The sequence below is a fragment of the Erpetoichthys calabaricus genome, chromosome 17, assembly GCF_900747795.2.
Source record: "Erpetoichthys calabaricus chromosome 17, fErpCal1.3, whole genome shotgun sequence".
NCBI lineage: Eukaryota > Metazoa > Chordata > Cladistia > Polypteriformes > Polypteridae > Erpetoichthys > Erpetoichthys calabaricus.
Genome location: NC_041410.2, coordinates 74362259 through 74385250, shown reverse-complemented (window position 1 = coordinate 74385250; position 22992 = coordinate 74362259). Strand labels below are relative to the sequence as shown.

Here is a 22992-nt window from a genome sequence, read left to right as displayed (position 1 = left end):
GATGAGTGTCAAAAAAGCCACATTAAATCCACTGAGATGCAATGTTGTATAACAGTGTTTCTACTTTTTGACACCAAAAACATCCCAGAGCACTCCACTATTTCACTAACCACAACACCTGATATCTCATAGATGTGCTCAACTGTCCAAAAGGGGAGGACTAGTGGAGATCAGAATTCACAGATATGAAACTTGGTGAGCACTTTGGGCACATCTCCCAGCTGCATTTGTCCCTTTGCCTGCCCCTCTCTACCACGGGGCAACTCATATGCCCCACTATCCACCAGCCTGCCCCATGAGACTTGCTGGCACCCAAACACCCAGGCAGATGGACTCTAACAGTCAGGAGACGCGTCCAGAGTGCTTAACTCTTTCAGGGCTGATGTCCATCCATCCATCCATTTTCCAACCCGCTGAATCCAAACAGGGTCACGGGGGTCCGCTGGAGCCAATCCCAGCCAACACAGGGCACAAGGCAGGGAACCAATCCCAGGCAGGGTGCCAACCCACCACAGGACACACACAAACACACCCACACACCAAACACACACTCGGGCCAATTTAGAATCGCCAATCCACCTAACCTGCATGTCTTTGGACTGTGGGAGGAAACCGGAGCGCCCGGAGGAAACCCACGCAGACACGGGGGGGCTGATGTCGACTTTTGTCAAAAGGAGGAGTTGACGATGGTAATCAACTGTAAATTGTGAAAAAACCAACTGTTATGTTTTAGCTGGACTCTCGTTGCCTGAAGGAAAGTTAGATTCATTGGTTTGACTGAGATTTCTTGCACTCGTGTGAGTAGCAAGGCAAAAATGGGACTGACATCTGGCAAGAGATCAAAGCGGATGCGTAAATCAAAATACTCCGCAGACGACATTTTGCCTATTATCTCTGAACTGGACTATGACTTGTTGGACTCCGATTTTGATACAAGTGATCGAAAACGAATGTGAGGTTCCAGGTTCAGCTGATTGGTCCCCAGCTGACCGTGGAACTGACAATGTTTCGCCAGGTAGGACTGCCACTTAGCAATGATAGGAAGTAGAAACCACATTGCAATACACTGCGACCATGATCGCTGCTGCAGCTGCCCCAGCCATGCGAAGACAGCCTGGCAGCAAGCCTGCCGCACATTCTTGGCAAACTGGCAGCCACAGCATGCAGCAAACAGACGTTTTTTGTTGATTTCTGTGTGCAACCATTGCTTTTCAGAAACTGTTTTTTGGAAAAAATATTCAGCCCTCAAAGAGTTAAAGTGCAATATAGCGATCGTGGATCTGCTTCTCTAGGCAGTCCTGTCCTCCTAAGGCAGGTGTCAACCACCAGGTTCAGACCCAGGTATGCTACACAATTATTTACAAGGCACACCTAGGTAGCTGTCACGGCGTACCATTGTGCCGAAAACACTGTTGTATAACAATAAAATGGTAAAACTTCCAAGGGGCTGAATACTTTTATAGGCACTCAGAAGCACTGTGGGATCTTGCCAGACTTGCAGTATAAATGTATGATAGGTGGAAACTTGAAGAAATTTTAATGGGCTTGTGCAGGAAAATGTTAAACAAGGATTTAGCCATGTTCTTCAATTCTTTACTGTCAGAATGCTGCCATTTATTAACTGGAGCAAGTCTGCAAAAACCCCTCACCTTTGTACAGCTGCTACAAATGTACTGGTGTCAAGGACTACTGCAGACTAGATGAGTATTTCTAGTTGACAATCTGTTCGACTCAAAAGAAGAAATGTGTGCAGTTGTCCATTTTTCACTTACTTTACAGAAGGTGGCAGGAGCAGTGTACACTTTACCCGTTTTGATTTGTAACATGTTCTCATGTCTCCCTTCTAAACTAACAGATCCTGGTGCAATTGTGGAAGCTCAGAGCTCAGTGCCCTACGCAATCATCGGGGGGATCCTGGCAGTGCTGGTATTCGCAGTCATCTGTGTCCTCATCATCATTATCTGGTGCTCTGTTAGACAGAAAGGTAAGAACTGGAGACACAAGTTAATGGGAATGCTAAATGATAAAGGGTCGGTTTTGCATCACACCACCTGTGCCCAGCCTTAACAGTCTGAAAAATTTAGTCCAATTTCAGCAATTTGCCCACACTAAAAATCCACTGCTATTATATTATAATGGAAAGGAGTGAGTGCAACCCAGCTTAGCTCTTTATGTATAAATAATGCCAAGGTAAGCCAAATATTTATTATGACCACTGATTTTGTGTTTTTGAATTAGTAGCTCTTTTATCTCCAGAACCTTTTTGTTGTTAATTGTATGTCCAGAATGCACACCTTCTTTATGTTACTTTCTTTCACAGGAGTCAAATTGCCTTTGAGCTTGTGCATTTTACCATTTCCTCAATCCCTCATGTCAGTGTTAAAGTAATGTTCTGTCATCACGAATGGTTTGACTCCTGGCAAAGGCGCCTCATACTTGCAAAAATATTTCCTTGTCACTTCTCTTGACTTACTGCTACCTGTTGGGCCAATTTCCTTGTCAGTCTCTTTGATAGCAAATCATTTATTTGGGTTGCAGTGGCCTCCTCTTGGAGATAGCCGCTTTTGTCAATTTTGGCCTACAACAGCTCTTGATGAGCTCGGTGGCACTGAGCCTTTACTGACATTGCTGATGTGTGCCTTAATTCCTCTTGCTTTGGCTGCAGTTTCACTTGAGGTTGACTAAATAATAGTGAGCTTCAAAGTATCACCTTGCGACATAAAGGCCTTTGTGCAGTTTGACTATACGCAAGAAATGTCTTCATCCACTGAGGATTTTGAGGGATGCTAATCAATGGTTACACGTCTTTGACTTCTGGGTTGTTTCCAACTCAGCCTGCAATACAAAGTAAAACCCATGACAATCACACATACTCTACAGAAATAAAGCAGTTTGGACAGACAGACAGACAGAACTGAAGAGCACGATAGATAGATAGATAGATAGATAGATAGATAGATAGATAGATAGATAGATAGATAGATAGATAGATAGATAGATAGATAGATAGATAGATAGATAGATAGATAGATAGATAGATAGATAGATAGATAGAGTCATGTGAAAAGTAAGTACACCCCATGGAAATGGTTGACTTTTTCAACATATTTGAACAGCTTAACGTTAGATCTTCATGCAGTGCCTGCAGATAAAGATGACATACTTGAACAAATGACACATAAAACTGAAGATGGCACACTCGTTCTCATAATCTAAATTAAGAAAAAAGCTGATTTTTCACGTGGAGAGAGTACATTTATCACTACTTCAGATTCACAAAATTAGAATCAGGCATTATAGATCAGGTGCCAATGATTGGCACCTCCTCAGGGAGTGTGCTAGTTGACCCAGTCTTATTTAAATTACACACACCTAGGTGGTCTGGTGTTCTCTTTGCTATTGATGTGAGTGGTGTCATCATGCCAAGCTCAAAAGAGCTCTGCAATGCCCACAGAAAGGAGGTTGCGGATGCCTAAGTGCCTGGCGAGGGATTTAAAAAGCTCACCCAAATAATGTGAAATTGATTGTTGTGCGCTTTCATTCAGCATAGTAAATATGTTGGTCTAATTACAAACAGAGGAGTCAGTGTCGGAGTTGGAGTCGGTGGTACTGTAAATTGAGAGGTCGGAATTGAAGGTTTTGTGTATCGACTCCCCAGCACTGGGAATTATATAGATGTATTGCTGTTGGTATTACGGAGCCCCAGTAGCATTTCTTGACACATGTCTGCTGAATAATTCATTGGCTGAAAGGACTTATTGATAATCTAAATTTCCGTTTTGGGATTAGTAAAGTTTATCTAATATCAGAAAGAGTGTATTATTATTTATAATGACACTCAGTTTTGTCCTTGTTCTCTTTTTCACTGCAACCTTCAGCGGGATGACAGTGTGTCTCAAAACTGAGCCTCCTTTTTTTTAGCTTGTTGATTCTTTTGAAGTGGTGTTGCCCAGAACATCACTGTGGAGAAAATCACACTGGCCATCACAGAACTATAAAACATATAAAGGATGTCATTAGTCTCACATTAAAGAAGTGTGTGTAGTTATTTTGTGTTATCAATCTGGTCTAACTTGTCATTGATGTGGCCCCCTAAGTACTTTCCACAGTACACCACTTTCACATCCACTTCCTGAATAGTAACCAGGTTTAGAGACTCTTTGGTGTGATGAAAAGTCAATAACCATTTCCCTGATGTTAAGCTGCAGACAGAACTCAATGTTCTCCACCTGACTTCTATCCTTTGCCTCACCCCATTTGTCAATACACCCCATTAATGAAGAATGATAGGAGAATTTCTGCAAGTGACATGACCTGGTGTTATATAAATAGTCAGAGGTGTACGGAGTGAAGAGAGAAGGAGACAGGCCTGTTCCTTGTGGTGCTCCAGTGTTGCTCATATCCATATCATAAACACTGACCTTGAGTCTCACAAACTGCGGTCTGCCCGACAGAGAGTCCATTATCCAGGACACCACAGGCTCATCCACCTGCATATCTCTGAGTTTACCCCTAAACAGGGATGACTAGATGGTACTGAAGGCACTGGAGAAATCAAAAGACAATCCTCACAGCACTGCTACCTTTGTCCAGGTGAGAATAAGCCTGGGAAGCAGAAGGATAACTGCATCCTCCACTCCAGTCTTTGTCTGATAGGCAAACTGCATTGGGTCCAGGTGGTCTACCACAAAAGGACTCATACTGTATAATCCAGATCCAGCCACTCAAAGTTACTTTATGGAGAGACTTTAGGTACGAAGGAGCTTAACATTAGTAAGCTGCAAGCAGCTGTCTATAGTGAGAGGGTCCCAATGAGTTTCCCTAAGATACACATTTTATTCATTTCAGCAGAATTGACGTGCTCCCATTGTCTTTTTTAATAACTTTAGAAGAACAAGGACATTGCTGCTAACTAACATTAAAAGCTTAAATCATCACCTTGAAGAATGTCTTATTTAACAAAAAAAGTCAGTTCAAGTGATAAATTTGACCCTGACAAATATAAATTGCTCTTAGCAAGAAATCTTGATTACTTAATTATGTTTTTTTCAGCATGTTCACAAATGATTAATACTTTCAATCATGGTACGTAAAATGTATTGATTATGAAAGGATGGTGGGTAACGTGGCCACCCCACGGCTCCAGGGTTTTGTTCTCTCTGCGTCTTTGTAGATTTTCCTCCCATATGCTAAACATGCATGTGCTGGATTGGTTGGCATTGGTGACTGCAGGCGTCCTAATCCTTGCCATTGGCTCCATGATGCCAGGAAAGGCTCCTGCCATGTGATACTGAGCAGCTTCAAGAAAGAATGAATGATTATTAAAAAATGGATTCATAATTAATACTGTAATGTCTATATCTTCACTGGAAATGTGGATCAGGCTCAATTTATCTTTATATCATGCATTAGCTATTACTCATATTACTTTGTCTTCAAAACAACTAGGAGAAGTAATTACCCTTTGCTTAATAAATGTGCGGGAGTCTTGTCCTTGGCATTGTGCGAGCGATAAATACTAAACACATCCAAGAAGCACAATCTGATTCAGTAATTTCTGGCACCATCTGCAAAATTAACACATGCAAGCCTGAAGGGTTAAGAATGCATTTATAAAAACGCTGTGGTCGAGAGAGGTACAACACGAGTAGGGTGCCAACTGTGTCACATCGTTTTAATAATGGCTTTGAAAACAAAATCGGCCATTGGCACAGCTTTAAAAAATAATGTTAAGGCTGTGGTGCCTCTTCTAGAAGAACAGATGCTTGTCTGAGCGGTCAGTCTGGAGTCGAGCTCCATCCTGCACTGGATCTACAACCAAATGAGACGCCTCGCATCGGGAGTGTCTCAGATTTGTAGTCCTCTGAATGGAAGGGGTGGAGTCAGTTGTCCTCATTGGGTGTCTACTTGGAGTTGTGGGCAGAGAAAGAGATGACACCATTAGTAACCACTACAACCCCAACCCCCACACCCCCCCACCCCCACTCCCCCGTGTCCAGGGGTGGTATTACATCCTTGGAAGAACCCAGAAGGTGACAGTCTAACGTCCATTCATCCTTGATCTATTTTGAAAACGCCGTCCATCTTGACAGTTTTAGCTTCCAGACTAGGACCAAATGAGGGATACCAGTCTGTCACAAACCATACACACATGCACACACACACACACCCCCATGCTCCCTCATACAGTTAGGTCCATAAATATTTGGACAGAGACAACTTTTTTCTAATTTTGGTTCTGTACATTACCACAATGAATTTTAAATGAAACAACTCAGATGCAGTTGAAGTGCAGACTTTCAGCTTTAATTCAGTGGGGTGAACAAAATGACTGCATAAAAATGTGAGGCAACTAAAGCATTTTTTAACACAATCCCTTCATTTCAGGGGCTCAAAAGTAATTGGACAAATTAAATAACTGGAAATAAAATGTTCATTTCTAATACTTGGTTGAAAAACCTTTGCTGGCAATGACAGCCTGAAGTCTTGAACTCATGGACATCACCAGATGTTGGGTTTCCTCCTTTTTAATGCTCTGCCAGGCCTTTACTGCAGCGGCTTTCAGTTGCTGTTTGTTTGTGGGCCTTTCTGTCTGAAGTTTAGTCTTCAACAAGTGAAATGCATGCTCAGTTGGGTTAAGATCGGGTGACTGACTTGGCCATTCAAGAATTTTCCACTTCTTTGCTTTAATAAACTCCTGGGTTGCTTTGGCTGTATGTTTTGGGTCATTGTCCATCTGTATCATGAAACGCCGCCCAATCAATTTGACTGCATTTAGCTGGATTTGAGCAGACAGTATGTCTCTGAACACCTCAGAATTCATTCGGCTGCTTCTGTCCTGTGTCACATCATCAATAAACACTAGTGTCCCAGTGCCATTGGCAGCCATGCACGCCCAAGCCATCACACTGCCTCCACCGTGTTTTACAGTGATGTGGTATGCTTTGGATAATGAGCTGTTCCACGCCTTCTCCATACTTTTTTCTTGCCATCATTCTGGTAGAGGTTGATCTTGGTTTCATCTGTCCAAAGAATGTTTTTCCAGAACTGTGCTGGCTTTTTTAGATGTCCTTTGGCAAAGTCCAATCTAGCCTTTCTATTCTTGAGGCTTATGAGTGGCTTGCACCTTGCAGTGCACCCTCTATATTTACTTTCATGCAGTCTTCTCTTTATGGTAGACTTGGATATCGATATGCCTACCCCCTGGAGAGTGTTGTTCACTTGGTTGGCTGTTGTGAAGGGGTTTCTCTTCACCATGGAAATGATTTTGCGATCATCCACCACTGTTGTCTTCCGTGGACGTCCAGGTCTTTTTGCGTTGCTGAGTTCACCAGTGCTTGCTTTCTTTCTCAGGATGTACCAAACTGTAGATTTTGCCACTCATAATATTGTAGCAATTTCTTGGATGGGTTTTTTTTGTTTTCTCAGCTTAAGGATGGCTGTTTTCACCTGCATGGAGAGCTCCTTTGACCGTATGTTGTCTGTTCACAGCAAAATCTTCCACATGCAAGCACCACACCTCAAATCAACTCCAGGCCTTTTATATGCTTAATTGATAATGACATAACGACGGACTTGCCCACACCTGCCCATGAAATAGCCTTTGAGTCAATTGTCCAATTACTTCTGAGCCCCTGAAATGAAGGGATTGTGTTAAAAAATGCTTTAGTTGCCTCACATTTTTATGCAATCGTTTTGTTCACCCCACTGAATTAAAGCTGAAAGTCTGCACTTCAACTGCATCTGAGTTGTTTCATTTAAAATTCATTGTGGTAATGTACAGAACCAAAATTAGAAAAAAGTTGTCTCTGTCCAAATATTTATGGACCTAACTGTATATCCCCAATTTGGAAATATCCAAAAAAAATTTGAAATAACTATTTTAATTTCCACAGCTTTTCTTAAAGGATGTGTCCATCCTGTAAGACATTAAAACCTCAAAACTGGAGTAACAAAAGGTTATAGCAGGAGGACTATATTGAGAATTATAGATGTGCATTCTTTTTTACTAAGCTAATAGCTTGTACTTTGTGATGAATTTGAGTAATGGGTTATATGTCTGCCTTGTACTTTTATATATTTGAGACCGGCTTCTATCTCATTCTGAATTTGTTTCTGGCCTTTTCTTTCATCAACAGGCTCATACCTGACACATGAAGCTAGTGGCCTGGATGAGCACGGAGAAGTGCAAGAGGCCTTCCTCAACGGTAATGAGAATCGAGAAGGGAAGAAGGAGTATCTACTGTAATATTAAAATGAAAAAAGTAAATAAATGAATAAATAAAATAAACCACACACACAGAAAATACAGAAAAAAAAACAAAACCCTCAGGCCATAAAGGGCATGGTGAACTTGTTTGAAGAGGGGTAGGTGAAACAAAAAGTCCTGATTTTTATGTTGGCTATGTTTTTTTTATTATTATTATTATTATTATTAATTTGTTTTACACAGAAACACGTCCAGACAGACTTGCCCCGATTGTGGATTTGGAGATTCTGAACAGTGCAGGGACACGCTTTGTGTCTGCCATATGTCTTAAGTGCAGTATTTTTGTATTTGTGTTCTGTACGCTTTTTCCACCTTGCACATTACTGCTGGACTGAATACCACTAGCTTGTTGGGTGGGATAGAAATGGGGAGAGTGTGCGTTTCTAGGGCGGTGGCAGTTGTACCCAGAGTCAGCAGGACTGTGTGTCAGATGTTCACTGTTGGGTCCAGGGACAATCTTGCAGGTTGCTATCTCTCTTGTTGTTCTGCTTGAGCTGAAATGTTGAGAATCTTGTGTACTGAGGCAAAAGGTGACAGTCAGTAGAAGTGGCACTTAACACATAATCGCTTTGATTACAACTCAGTGCCACCAAGTAATGAGCTGCTGACAATAAAAAAATAGTTAGCAACATCCTTTTGAAATTTTTTTTGATCCTAGAGCTTGTCCCACGCTTGCATGGGTTCTCATCCCATCAATCTACACAGGTTCCGATTGAGGGAATCTTAAGAGGCGATGTTCACTTGTCGCATATCCTCTTTCAGGCAGTCCAGCCATCGTTTTTTCTGCCACGCTTTCTTCTTGGACTTTAGGTTGTCGCCGCAAACCGTGTGTCCGTAATTTCAAAGGTGGGGTTCACACATTTACTTGATGACAGGCACCACTCCCAGAATTCTTCACACATTGTTACTCATGACACGGTCCAGCCCTGTTAGGCCAACAGAGCATTTTCATCTCCACGGCATGGAGGGCTTGTTCATGCTTCATTGCTGCAGGCTAACAATCCATTCTGTACAAGCGACAGGGCGGGCGACAGTTTTGTAGATTTTCAAATTCAAATAAACTGAAATATAAACCAGTTACTTTGTAATGTCAGGAAGCCTCCCCACCCAAGCCAACTTGGCTACAAGCAACCCCATGAAAGAGACCGCTCACCCTGTAAGCTGCATAGTAAATTGACCCTGGAGTCCTGAGTTGTTATCCTAAACTTACAATTAAGTGTCTCAGTTCGTCAGCCCTGTTCTCGAGATCGTATGCATTCTGCTCTGTTTTGAGCCATGAACAATCAAACTCAGATAGTAAGATTGCAGGGTGTGGGGTGAAATAGTACAATCCCTGGACCAGGAAATGCAAGGCTATGGTTTCATTTACTTTTTCTTGTAAATTAAAGAATATTTATTTCACTTTCTCACTAGCAGCTTTGGAGAAGTACAATCTATAACAGTAAAGGTTATTAATTTTATGTAAATTGCTGGGTTCTTGGACATACAGTGTACACAAAAATACCCCCTTTGTGCTCTCTTGGGAAGCCTGGATAACCCAATCACTAGATGTTCATGGGACCAAATTAATTTGTGGTTCTTCTGCAGTGGATTTTAATTGTTAGGTGAGGTTTGAACACCGGCCGGACACGTTTGGTGGGCACAGCTCCTTTTAGATATCCACAGTCAGATAAATGATTCTGCCTGTAAAATTCTAGAAGGATCTGGAAAACACTAATGAACCACAATGCTGGTCACCCATCTACTGTAGCCTGCCCTGACAGGACTATGCATTTAAGAAATGCAAAGCAACCATTATTGTCTTCAACACTCCCCATCTGGCTCTGCTGTCATTATAGTCCACTTTTCTATTTTTGCCTTCTTAGCTTTGTGAAAGTCTGGACCAGATGGTAGCAGACCCCTGTTATAAACCAGTAGGACTGTTGAAAGTAGTGGTCACCTGGACAATGAGCACTCGGATGTCATTTTTATCTTTTATCCAGCCTCCTTAACCCATAGGCCTTAATCGCACCAGAAACTCTCACGCAGCAGCCGCAGGCCTCCACTCTTGAAGTTCTTTGGATCATAAGTGGCTTCTGTCCTTATAAGCGGTTCACACGTATTGAAAGCTTCCATCCATTTTCTGTTAGAAGAACTGCAGGGTCAGTTGTATCCCTACACGCACTTGCATTGGGCTAACTAACCTAGCATGCATGTCTTTGCAATATTTGAGGAAAACCTTGCAGTATCTACACAGAACCGGCATTTGAACCTTGGACAGCTCTGTCTCCACCCATATCGTATGTAACAAATGTCTAAACCGATAGCTCAAACATGGTTTGTTACCTGCTTCGATCTTGCAGTGCACCCCTTCAGCACATGTCAGGTATGTGGCCTGCCTCTCGGTGACTTGCTGTCTTATAAGATGAAGTGCACCTCCCTTCTTAATTTCTCTAGATGAAAGCTGTAGGAAATAGAGGGTTGACTTAATGATTACTACCCAGAATCCGTCATCGTTCCTTGCACTGCTTTCTGCAACACTGATCCCTGCCGCATTAGGCATAATTACAGAGCTAATAAAGCGGGAATAAAACTCACTCCAACTGCTTCCTAGACATCTGCCAGCCAGGCCTCTAATACTGTCAAGAGATAAAAAAATTAAAAAAAAATGAAATTACAACAAATCCCCCAAATGCGGTTGAGAACCAGAGCTGTGGAGAGAGATGGTTGTGGACACTGGGTGCAATGCTGATATGATACAGCTCAGTGAATGTCTAACAAGGAGACACATTAATCAAACAGACAAATAGCCGGCCTTCCAGGCAGCATGTGCTACTGGGAGCGTCCCCCTTTGCATGGCTCCACTTGGCCAACGTGGTCTCCGTCTAACATGCCACTGGCCCTTTTATGTTCACATGAGTATCAGTCTTCACATCTGCATCAGAGCACCAAGCTGCCTTTAATGATCAGACTGGCATTATTCTCAGTTGGCACTCGGCACAAATTGTTATTTGCCCGCATCCCTAGGGGTTAAGGATGGTGGGATCAAAGCGACTGTGCACTTTTTCAGTCATCTGCAGTCTGATCCTAAGCCTTAGAAAGAACCAAACGGGGTGCGTTCTCACACAAAAGCACCCCGCTGTTTGGGGAAATGCTACATCTCCGGGGATGCAGGCTTGAAAGTATCCTCTCTCGGCTCTCATGGGCTCCCGGATCGTGTTTCCTCTCTTTCATTCTCTGTCTTTCACGCTGCCATTTACAAATAAACATAATATTCCAAGGACAGAGGGGCTGCTGGATGCAAGCCCAGTGGCTAATTTACACATGGGAGACCAGAGGTTTTGGAAAACTACAAACATTCACACAGGCTAAGGAATAAAAAAACACCCAAAGCACATTTTAACTTGAAGATTTTTCAAATAACAATCACCCACACACACTTGAGCGCAGATGCACATCCTTCAGATATGAGATTCCTTGGATGAACCTAAACTGTATATTAATTAAAATGCCCATCTCAGTCCCCTGGCAATCTCTTTTGTATAGCCAGACATTGCCTGGGCCTCTTTTTGCAGTTTTCCTCGCTGCCTGAGAAGGTCCTGCTTTCTAAACACCAGGCTCAAAATATGCAACCATGAGAGGCGGCAGCTTTACCTGGAGCTGCACGTTTTAGTATTCGGTAGCATTAACTCAGGATAGCTCCAGTTTGTAGCCATCAGTACATACTTGAAGAGACCACCCGTCGTTTCTTCTTCCTGCTTATGCAAAGCGTATTCGGAAAGCAAGCTGGAGGAAACGACTCCCAGCACTCAGTCATCCAACTAGTTCACTTGCTTCATGCCTCTGCACTGATTAGGTGCGTCTTATTGTCAGTAAAACTCACATTTGTCCACAGTCTTGCCTTTTCTCTATTTCAGTCTAAATTTATAATGTTTAGAAAATACCGTGTTGTAAAATGGGTGGCTTGTTGGTGCAAAGATCTGAATTCAGTTCCTCTCTGGTTCACTATCACGGTGGAGTTTGCGTGTTCTCCCTGTGTTCAGGTTCATCTTTTCCGTGTATTTGAATTTTCTATCACACTAGAGGCCTGTGGTCCTAAAATAAAGATGGCTCCTATAGAGCAAGATCAGCTCTTCAATTTTGGCAACACACACTTTTGTTTTCTCCATGAAAAAAAATGCAGCTGCACAGTGATCACATCAATAATGTAACTTTCAAAAGTAGTGCCTGGTTGTCAGCACGCATTTCTCTCTTGTTCGCCTTCTTGCATTCTGCATCCAGTATTAATCGCCTCCTCTGATGTGCCTGATGCTTAGCAGATGTCACTGCTGCTTTTCCTTCTTTCTATACTAGAGTTCTTCATTCACAATCAATGATCAATAAACACAATACTTACACTTGACGATGAATTCAGAAGACATATACAACATGGTATAGTTATTTTTTTCTGCTAACCCTCAACTCTTGTCACTTTATCGATCATTTTAATTTTCAGAAGTTGCAGCAAACCTTCCGGAATGTATCAGGTCATAAGCTTTCAATAAAGACCAAGATGAATGCTCTAGCCCCAGTAGTTTGCAAGTACCAGCAGGTTGCCACACCATATGTGCTTGCCGCAGCTGTCATTCTTCATCTTCTGATCATGTAACTGGTTTTTGCAATTTGCTCCATGCCCAGCAGATGCCGCTGCTCTTCTGTTTTTTTTCTGCATGTCATCTTCTTGATCAGTTCGCTGTAAGGAACACACAAATCCAACTCACTTTGGTGAGATTTGCGCTTCCTCCAAACATGCTAACAGCACGTATCGAATCATAAGCTTTTGATTAAGACCAAGATTGAGGCCCTAGCCCCAGTAGCTCACAATTAATTGCATGACAGACGGACAGACCGTATCATTTTATACATAAACCATAGATTCCTCCCATGTATGAAAGACCAGCTCAACTAATAGAAGAATCAGAGTTGGCCTGCTGTGTTATGAATAGGCCATCAATTGTTCTGGTGTCCCATCCAGTCCACTTAATGGCTTGTACCCATTGCAACATTCTACAACTCTGAAAAATAGAAAACCCCAACTCAGAATACGGACTGAGCGGTCATCTAAGCAGCTATGGAAAAAGCATCGTTATTGCACTTCAGTTGTACATTTCTGCCTCATAACAAAACATTACCTTAAGTGCTACGTTAAAAAATCTTAATTAACGGTAGCCAAAAATGTAAACTAATTCAATATGTTAAATCTAATTAATTGTTAATCTTCAGAGCACAATATCATAAAGTGCATTAAAAGCAAACCACCGTACAGTTCAGAGTGATGTGGTAAAGATGAGTAAGCTGTTCAGCTAGACTAAGCAAAGAAAATAAGATGGAGTGAAATCTCAACCGACCTGGCCACAGACTGGTTGAAGTTCCCTTGTTCTCTTCTTGCACGTGTGGGTTACATCTTGTGTTTCTTTACACACGGCCACAATTTTTTAATGCTACAGCATGCGATATTTTATAGTAACATGCAAAGAAGCGAACCAGGATATCCGTTCCCTCTCAAGTCCCCCCACAAAGGACAGACGGCAAAACAGCACTTAGGCAAATCCTTTGTAAATCGACATTAAAGTGGACTATTCTTTTGTCTTACGGCCACTCTTCACAAACGTCATTCATGGACTGTGTGAGGAAACGAGCAGGTGACCACCTGCAGGGGAGCAAAGCCACACAGTAACATAAAAGGAACTGGGCTAAATAGCAAGGCACAAGATAAGTAGACACTAGGTGTGGTGAGGACAACGTATGATGATGATGATTCACCCGTGGATGGTCCAGATTTTACCAGGCAACTGCTGAATCCGACACTGAGACTTAGAAAACAGAGCAGCATTTCCCAGGGCCAACTTTACAGTCGGTCATAAATGGGCCTTCCACTGCTGCAGCTGTCTGTGTGTCGGTCCTTCCTTCTCCATCTCTTGGGGGGAAAAAAAAAACAGCATGTTGGACAATAAAGTGGACTGGCAGCTGCCATCTTCACACATTTGTACCACTGGATGACAGTGGAGAACAGATGGGAATAAACTAAAATCAGCTTCTTTTCAGTACCACTTTTGACTTTGATGCCATTCGAGTGTTGTGGTTTGTAGCAATTTAAATGAACTCTCAATGTGTTTTTAATAATCTAGCTGTACGTAGTGCGCTATTTAAAACAGGCACACGGTCAAGTATCCCACGCAATTTTTTAAAAAATTCAACAATATATGTCTCTTCAGCTTCATGAATTAATAATTTGCATGTGATTCAATTGTTTATATAAACATGCTAATTTAGTAAATAGATTTTCAAGATGAGTCCTGTAATGAATATTTTTACTACATATAAATAGGTAATTATATTGCACAATAGCGAGTAATGCTCAGATGACAATGTAATTGAAGATTTTGGCATGCCAGGCCAGGCCTTCGAGGGAGCACTGGTTTCCTCCAAATCCCAACAGCCAAACGTTAATTTAGGTTCCACCACCAGTGAGTGTGGGTGTGCCCTGTGATGGACTTGTGCCCCATTTGAGGTTGATTCACACTTTGGAAGTGACCCTGAGCTGGAAAATGGATGGAAATCTTGCAAATGAGATGAGGCCCTTGAAGTAATGTACCACCCAAACATGACCATTTTTGTTTTTATCTGTTACTTACCCCATGTGGTTTGTAGTGATGGCTGAGGAAAAAAAAAAAATAAGTTCATGGCTTCATCAAGAATGGAGAAACATAACTCCTGACAGAATGGGTGTCTATGGAGAACAATACAGGAGGACAGCAAACAATATGAAAAACATCCATGAAAGAACCTCACATTACTCGTGTTGCATAATTTACACATCAACTCATCCACTCGTATGCTCACAATGTGCAAAGTACATGCATTATTAAAAAAATATATATTTTAAAATAAATGGAATGGGTGGGGCAGTGGGAGCTCTGCTGCCTCCAGTAAGACCAGGGTTCACTTCCCATCTCCTCCCGGTTTGGAGTTTGCAAGATCTCCGTGTGGCAGTCGGGGTTTTCTGCAAGTGCTCTGCTTTCCCGTGTGTGTGTGTTTGAGTGTGATGGACTGGCACCCTGTCCAGTGGTTGTTCCTGCCTTGTGCTCACTGGCGTAGGCTTCCACCACCATGACCCTGCTGAGGATTAAGCAGGCTTAGAAAATGGAATGGTATAGTACTTCTGGAAATTCAGAGTGGTGCATGAGCAGGAAACGCATTCAGATGGGATCAAGCCTTTGGAAGAGCAATGAGGAAAGGAGGAAGGCGGAAGATGTCTTCAATCCCGCTTGAATGTGTTTTCTGTTCATGCACCACTCTGATTTTCTGTAAGTATTTATTTTAACATTTTTTCACCAGAAAATGCCTGTGTTTTGAATGTTGTGCACACACAACTGAAAGAGACGACACGTGGGTTATGCGACACGAGTAACGTGAGATTTTTTCATGGATGTTTTTGGTATTGTTTGCTGTTGTCCAGCATTTGCCTGCATAGATGCCTAGTCTGTCAGAAGCTCTGTTATTTTGCTTGACCACGAAACCATGAGATTAAAAGATTTTCTTGGACGTCACTACAATCCAATTGAGGTAAATAACATATACAAAATTATTATTATTAGGTGGAGACTTCCTTTAAGGACCAAACCAGGTTGAATGTGACTGTCTCCCTTAGTGATATTAGATGCCATTTGTTTTTACCATTTTGCCACACTCCTGTCAACATTAAATCATTAATTACATTTACTGTATATAGTGCTCTTCTTACATAGACAATGGAGAGCCATTGAACCACCACCAATGCATAACATCCACCTGGATGATGCAACGGCATTTAGCTATTAGGCAGCGAATGAGAGAGAGAGGGGGATGATTAGGGGGTCGGAATGACCAAGCTGTGGTGGGCAGTTCAGTCAGGACATTGGGATACACCCTACTCTTTTCGAAAGATGTCCAAGTATCTTTTAGGACCACAGAGAGTCAGGACCTCGCTTTCATGTCTCATCTGAAGGATGGCACCGTATTTAGAGCACAGTGTCCCCGTCACTGCATACCACACACAGACCACAGGGTAACAGCCCCCTGATGGGCTTACCTACACCTCTTTCAGCAACAAACCAAGCTGGCCAGGTCCAAAACCTGCTTAGCTTCAGGTGGATGAGCTGTTCTGACAGAGGGCCTTTGTGGCTGAATGACATACCACTCCTTTTCATGGCAGTGGCACTGTCAAGAAATTGAAGCATTTGGATATTAACTCTTTGAGGGCTGAATATTTTTTTCCCAAAACATGCAGTTTTCTGAAAACCACCCAAAGCAAGGGTCTCACCCATACATCAACCCAAAATATCAGTTTCTGGGTGCTATGGCTGCTCGACAAGCCATACAGCTGGCAGGAATGCGTCGCAGGCTGGCTGTCTTCGCATGACGGGGACGGCAGCAGCAGTCACAATGCAATGTGGTTTGTAACTCGTGTCATCATGAGTGGTGGTCTTCATCTACACAAACGTGTTCAGCACCACAGTTAGCTGGAGATCGATCACCTGACGCCGGTACCTCACTTTCGTTTTTGAACTCCAGATCACTTGCATGAGAATTGGAGTCTGACAGGTCAGAGTCCAATTCAGCGATAATATACAAAATGTCATCATCCATGGAGTACTTTGTGCATTCGCTTCGATCTCTCGCCAGATGTCGATCCCATTTTTGACGTTGCTTGCTCTTCGCTATGCCCACAAGCGCATGGGAATCTTGGTCAGACCAACGAAGCTAACTTTCCTTCTAGCAAAGAGAGTCGAACTAAAACGTAATGGCAGGTTTTGTCACCACTTGAAGTTGCTTACTGCTCTCAACGCCTCCTGCTGACATCCGTCCTGAAAGAGTTAACAAAGTAATGCCTGCAAGTAGAAGGTGACCTCTTGGTTCTTGCTAACCCTTAATGAATCTTATAGTAGACCCATCAGTCTGTGGGCAGTCCAAGTGATTTTCTTTTTTATTACTATTGTGAAGACTACAAAAAAGCAACAAATTATTCAGTGGGTTTATGTCTGCATTGTATTATGGATCATACACATTTCATGAGTAGGAAAGCATAATTTCAATCTAGCATTAAAGTCACATCATCATTTTCCTGGAGATGAAGGGAGTCATGCATCATCATTTGTGTGAAGTGTTTTTATTTCCCACAACTGGTGATGCGTCTCCATAGACCATTTCCATAAGGAAAAACATTGCAGTGGGAACCGAGCCTGACTGACGCTGCAAGACGTTTGACAAAACCTCTCATCTTCCAAATCTAGGCGATGTTCTGCTCACATACTTCCATAAAAAAATACCTGCCAACGTCACCCTGCAGCTTACAGGTCTGTGTGAGCGCAGCCTCCTTCATTTATGCAGGGTGTGGAACCCCTCGGGGGGTAAAGGCTGTGATGTCCTTCTGTTAAAAAAATAAATTTATATGGCAACTGGCATTAATGCACTTGTACAAAGTGTCGACACTCTGAGGTGCACATGTTGTGGAAAATGTCCAACTCAACAGATTCAGTGGGAAAGTGGCATTTAGAAGGTCTTTCAGCTCAAGCAGAACTGCACCTTTGGTAACATAAACAGTAAGAGGTGGGATGTGCGCAGCCTCACTTTGTGATTGGAATGGTTAGAGTGCCCCCAAGCTGCGGTCGCATTCCTTTATTAATCTGAAGGGGCCTATTGATGGGAAAGCGTGTGTAGAATTTTATCATTTGAGCTGCAGGGCTTTGCTGGACTTTACTGGGAACAAAGTGACAGTCACAACCGAGGCATCTTACATGCACACTTAGGGCGAGGGATTGACTTTGCCATATTTATTCCGGCACACTAATACAAAATTTAAAATTACGATCCTGACTCCTGCATTTCCAAAGCCTGCTATGTCACCGTTTTTGCTTTCTGGAGCAGCAGGGGAGAGCAGACATGCTGCTGTAAGAGAGCCTGGGCCGCCCGGACTCTTGGGGCGGGTGGGGGGGGGAATCAAACCCTGGAGGGTGATGTGACAGAAGAGACTCAAAGCACATATCCCATCCAAGTACAGGCAAGGGCATTTGAAAACATATTTCTGTAAAATGAGAGCTCATGACAAGTGGATTAAGAACACAGGATTGGTGGTTATGGTGGAATGCTGAAAACAGGAAAAAAAATTCTGTTCAGAAGGCTGATGGTTTTATCATAATGGGACTAAAGAACAAAAAATCTTAATTTAAGCCATTCACCAACTGTTTTTGCCAAATGTGCTTCTGTTCAGCAGCACTGGGGGTCTTTTCCCCCCAAGCTTGTCAGTGTTTGCACTTTGATGGAGACCCTGAGGGGGTAACGTCCTCAGGCCGCCATCTCCCTCCTCCTACCAGTCGTCACCAGTGTCCTTGGCTCAGATGAGCTGAAATGTAAAGTTTATTTTTTTTTTTGTTTAAGTCAATCCCAATTGGTAAATATTTTTAAACAATTTTCCAAGGTACTGTTCTGATCTGCATATTTTTTTTATCTGAATGTGGTGCCAGTTTCTACAGTGTCCTGGAGCTCAGCACATGTAAATGCTTGCCAAAAAAAAACAAAACAAAACAAAAAAAAAATAAGCCTCGCTAATGTCCTTTCCTTAGCTGTGCCAGCCTATTTTTTTCCCCATTTTGTAATCCCTGTGCTTACATGGACCAGTATAGTGCCGTGACTTACGCTATTGATGGATCTGCCCACCACCACCACCCCCAAAAATGGGTCAAATTCATTCACACTTGAAAGCAGGGCAAAAAAAAAAATGACACACTGTGATTTCTGCAATCAAAATGGGTGGGGGATGATGGGGTGGGGTGGGGGGGTTGGGGGGATTGGAGATAGGTGTGTTTCTTTAAAAGATGATTAAGATTACTCTTGTGTAATATAGACAATTAAAAGACAGTGTATAGATCTATTTTGTCTTATAGTCAAAAAAAAGAGAGAAACTGGACTATGGTAGCAGCTAGCAAAATTTAAAAAAAAAAAAAAAAAAGGTTCAATTAAATCTTAGTTTTAATGTTTCACACTGGAACCCATCCCGTCGTGTTAGGGGCAGGGCCTGATTCTTCTGTAAAAAAGCTGTACGTTTTCATGACCCCACTCCTGGCCACTCTCACCCACCGGGCAGCGTCTTTCTGAGGCTCCTCCTCATCCATTTGACTTTTCTTCCCCACCTAAAACTAAAAGCAGCAGCAGGTTAAGTAGGAAAGGCAGTAGTTTGTAGGGACATTGCCCCTCCGTCTCCAGGCCCGACTGGTGTTTTGGTTTGGCAGGTATCCCGAACGTTCTCGAATCAGGAGTGGACCTCCATGTCTCTGCATCCGGGTCTCACGCCTACATAGTATCTCAAGCTCGGACTTTTTAGTTTTGCTTCTCACGGTTGATAAAAGAATTGGTTACTGCACTTGGATTGGGTTTTGGCCTTTTGGATTACTGGGTTGAATCTTTATTTCTTTAAAGCTACAAAAGGTTGTCCATTTCGGGTGTGAAAAGACTGCAGTGAGTGCCAAAAAACAGAATAGGACCAGAAGAGAAGACGTAAATAAGAAAACAGGCAAAGATTCACAACCGGCAGGTCAAACACACAGTCGTCAAGCCAAAACTCAAATTTCAAAATAGAAGTCAATACTTCATTTGCATGGATTCGTTTGTCAAGAACACAATAAAAAAGTACAAAGTGCCAGTCTGTTGGTTGTCGCTCTGTAAACTTGCATGACTTCGAAGTGTCCATCATGACGTTTATACTCAGAACCCCGTGGTCTCACTACAGGCTTGTCTGCCTAACAGTGCTATAGTGATAGCTCTACAAAATGGTGGCTCCAGCTTCTTACGGGTGCCAAAAAAATTCAGTTATTGTATTTGTGTTGGGTTTTGACACTTTGGATTAGCGTGTTGAGCCTTTACTTCCTTAAAGCTACAAAAGGTTGTCCATTTCAGGTATGAAAAGACCCTGATGAATGCACTCATAGGATCAGAAGAAAAGATGTGAATAAGAAAACAATCAAAGATTCGTAAGCAGGCAGTCAAACACAAAGTTGACAGGCCAAAGATTAGAATTCCAAAAAAGAACTTAATATTTCACTTGCAAGGATTGTTTTGCCAAGAACACAATCAAAAGTACGAAGTGCCAATCTCTTGGTTGTCACTCTGTCTACGACATGTGTGTCACGATGTTTATACTCTCAACCCAGTGCTCTCACTTCAGGCTTGTCTGCCTAACAGTGCTGTAATGACAGCTCCACAAAATGGTGGCGCCTCCTTCTCACAGTTGTCAAAACAGTCGGTTATTGTTATTTGTGTTGGGTTTGGGCACTTTGGATTAGTGGGTTACATTTTTGCTTCCTTAAAGCTACAAAAGGTTGTCTGTTTAGGTGTGAAAAGACCCCAATGGGTACACTTACTGTTCTGCCAGAATGAATTAAGCAGAAAATAATTTAGAATAAGATCAGAAGACATGAACAAGAAAACAGGCAAAGACTCACAACACACAGTCGTCAAGCCAAAACTCAAATTTCAAAATAGAAGTCAATACTTCATTTGCATGGATTCGTTTGTCAAGAACACAATAAAAAAGTACAACGTGCCAGTCTGTTGGTTTTCACTCTGTAAACTTGCATGACTACGAAGTGTCCGTCGTGACGTTTATACTCAGAACCCCGTGGTCTCACTTCAGGCTTGTCTGCCTAACAGTGCTGTAGTGATAGCTCTACAAAATGGTGGCTCCGGCTTCTTACGGGTTATAAAAAAATTCAGTTATTGTATTTGTGTTGGGTTTTGACACTTTGGATTAGTGGGTTGAGCCTTTACTTCCTTAAAGCTACAAAAGGTTGTCCATTTTAGGTGCGAAAAGACCCCAATAAGTACACTCGCTGTTCTGCCAGAATGAATGAATCAGAAAATAATTTAGGAAAACACCAGAAGACGTGAACAAGAAAACAGGCAAAGATTCACAACCGGCAGGTCAAACACACAGTCGGCAAGCCAAAACTCAAATTTCAAAATATAGACACAATACTTCGTTTGCATGGATTCATTTGCCAAGAACACAATCAAATGAAAATGTCTCAGTTTTTACTCTATAAACTCAAGAGGAATAGGAAGTGTTTATACCTGTGATCCCATGATGTCACAGACGCTAATTTCCAGGTTGTTTATCTAGCAATGGTGTAGCGATCGCTCCACAAAATGGCGGCACCTGAAATAAACAAAATGGCGGCACCAAAAATAATTTAACCGCACGAAATACATTCAATCAAGGAAAGAACTGAAATGTACGTTATTAATCTGAAAAGGTCCACACAAGTACAAGAAGATAAATCAAAAAACGAAATTAGAAATTAAAGATTAGAAATTAAACCAAATCAGAACACCTACATCTCATGCCATCCCAGAGAAGGGAGTCCATGTTTCTGTTTACCTGATTGGGTTTAATTCATGCCAAGCACAGACCAACATTTTAGCAGTCACACTTTAGGAACATATCAAAGGCCTTCCCCATTGTGATGCCTCCAAATGGTTACGGGATACGTGTCATGCCAGTTACAAAATTTGAACCAGTTAGCAAACAATTAGGATTAAAATTGGTAAAATGGGCAAGAAAGCGAGGAGGGTAATTAGGAGTTGTCAGACAATAAGGGTGACAAAAAGGAAACAAAAGTTTGGGAAACTTACTTTTGTGATTGTTCAGGCAACTAAAGCATCAGAAAGGCTCTGCCCAGTGCTGTCGAGGTGGTGACCGCTGCTGTCTCTTTTGCTTCTAAACCTTACCAGTTAACCTTCAGGTAGAATGGCATGAGGTCAAAAGCAAAACTCACCCCTTCATGGAAAATGGCCACTCCGCATTCTTCTAGGGCAGTCCCAGTAGGAGAGACCTGCTAATAAATCAATGTGTAAATATACTGCCTTTAATGTTGTGCCTCTAACAGACTGGCGTGCTGTTCCCAAACTGTGCCATTTCGTCCTGTACACGTGACCTCTGTTTTAGTTCATTTTATTTTCATTTATTTAGTTTTATTATTATTATTTTGTCTGTCAACTTGTCTTGAAAATATTTATTATTTTTTTCACCTCTTTGTTTCCAAATGAATTGTGTGCTTCATCAACTTCCATTTTCTATACGTTGTTGTAAACCCATTTTGTACAGAAAAAACTGCCAAGAAAAGGTGTTTAAAAAAACTAATAAACTTTTAATGTTAAAAAAAAAAAAAGTATTTTAAATTGTTGAGTGTCTGAGTGGTACAAGGTGAGCAACTTCTGCAGTGCCAGACTTGTTGGCATGGTGTCACAGAGGGGTTGTGAACTGGTGTTACAATTTACAAAATGTGGGGACAGAAAAATGGGGAAGGTGATCTATGCAGCATATGGGATTGAACGGGTGGGTTTCTGATGCCCTGTGTTCTTGGCCCAGCACAACTCACCTTGGGCATCTTATAGTTCATGACAGAGAGACATAGACACTCCAAACAATGTTCTTTGCAGTGCAGAAGAATAAACTGTAGATCTTTATTACAGCAGGTGCATCGAAATATCCACAAATTATCAAATTTTGTGCACTCTTTAGATCCAAACCACATTAGATAGTGTAGCGGACAGCCATGGATTTACCTGGGTGGGACGCCTATGAACTGGAACAACCTGGGGAGAGAGCAGACATAGGGCATTACCTCCCCGGAGTGCTAGATGGCAGCCACTCTGGGTTGCAAAAGTACCTT

General features: G+C 42.2%; 1 protein-coding gene across 3 annotated transcripts in view; it reads left to right on the top strand.

The window, feature by feature from the left end:
- Window positions 1-22488, top strand: part of cadm4 (cell adhesion molecule 4) — a 794942-nt gene extending 772454 nt beyond the window's left edge. For 2 of the 3 annotated variants that reach the window (XM_028822886.2, XM_051920761.1), the window contains 2 exons: window positions 1856-1984; window positions 8139-19000. In XM_028822886.2, the coding sequence (XP_028678719.1) occupies window positions 1856-1984; window positions 8139-8248 (239 nt within the window). In that variant the 3' untranslated portion in view covers window positions 8249-19000. Of the gene's footprint in view, window positions 1-1855; window positions 1985-8138; window positions 19903-20806 lie in introns of those variants that run through there. The other variant, XM_028822885.2, reaches the window with a different exon arrangement.
- The last annotated feature ends 504 nt before the right edge of the window (window positions 22489-22992 follow it).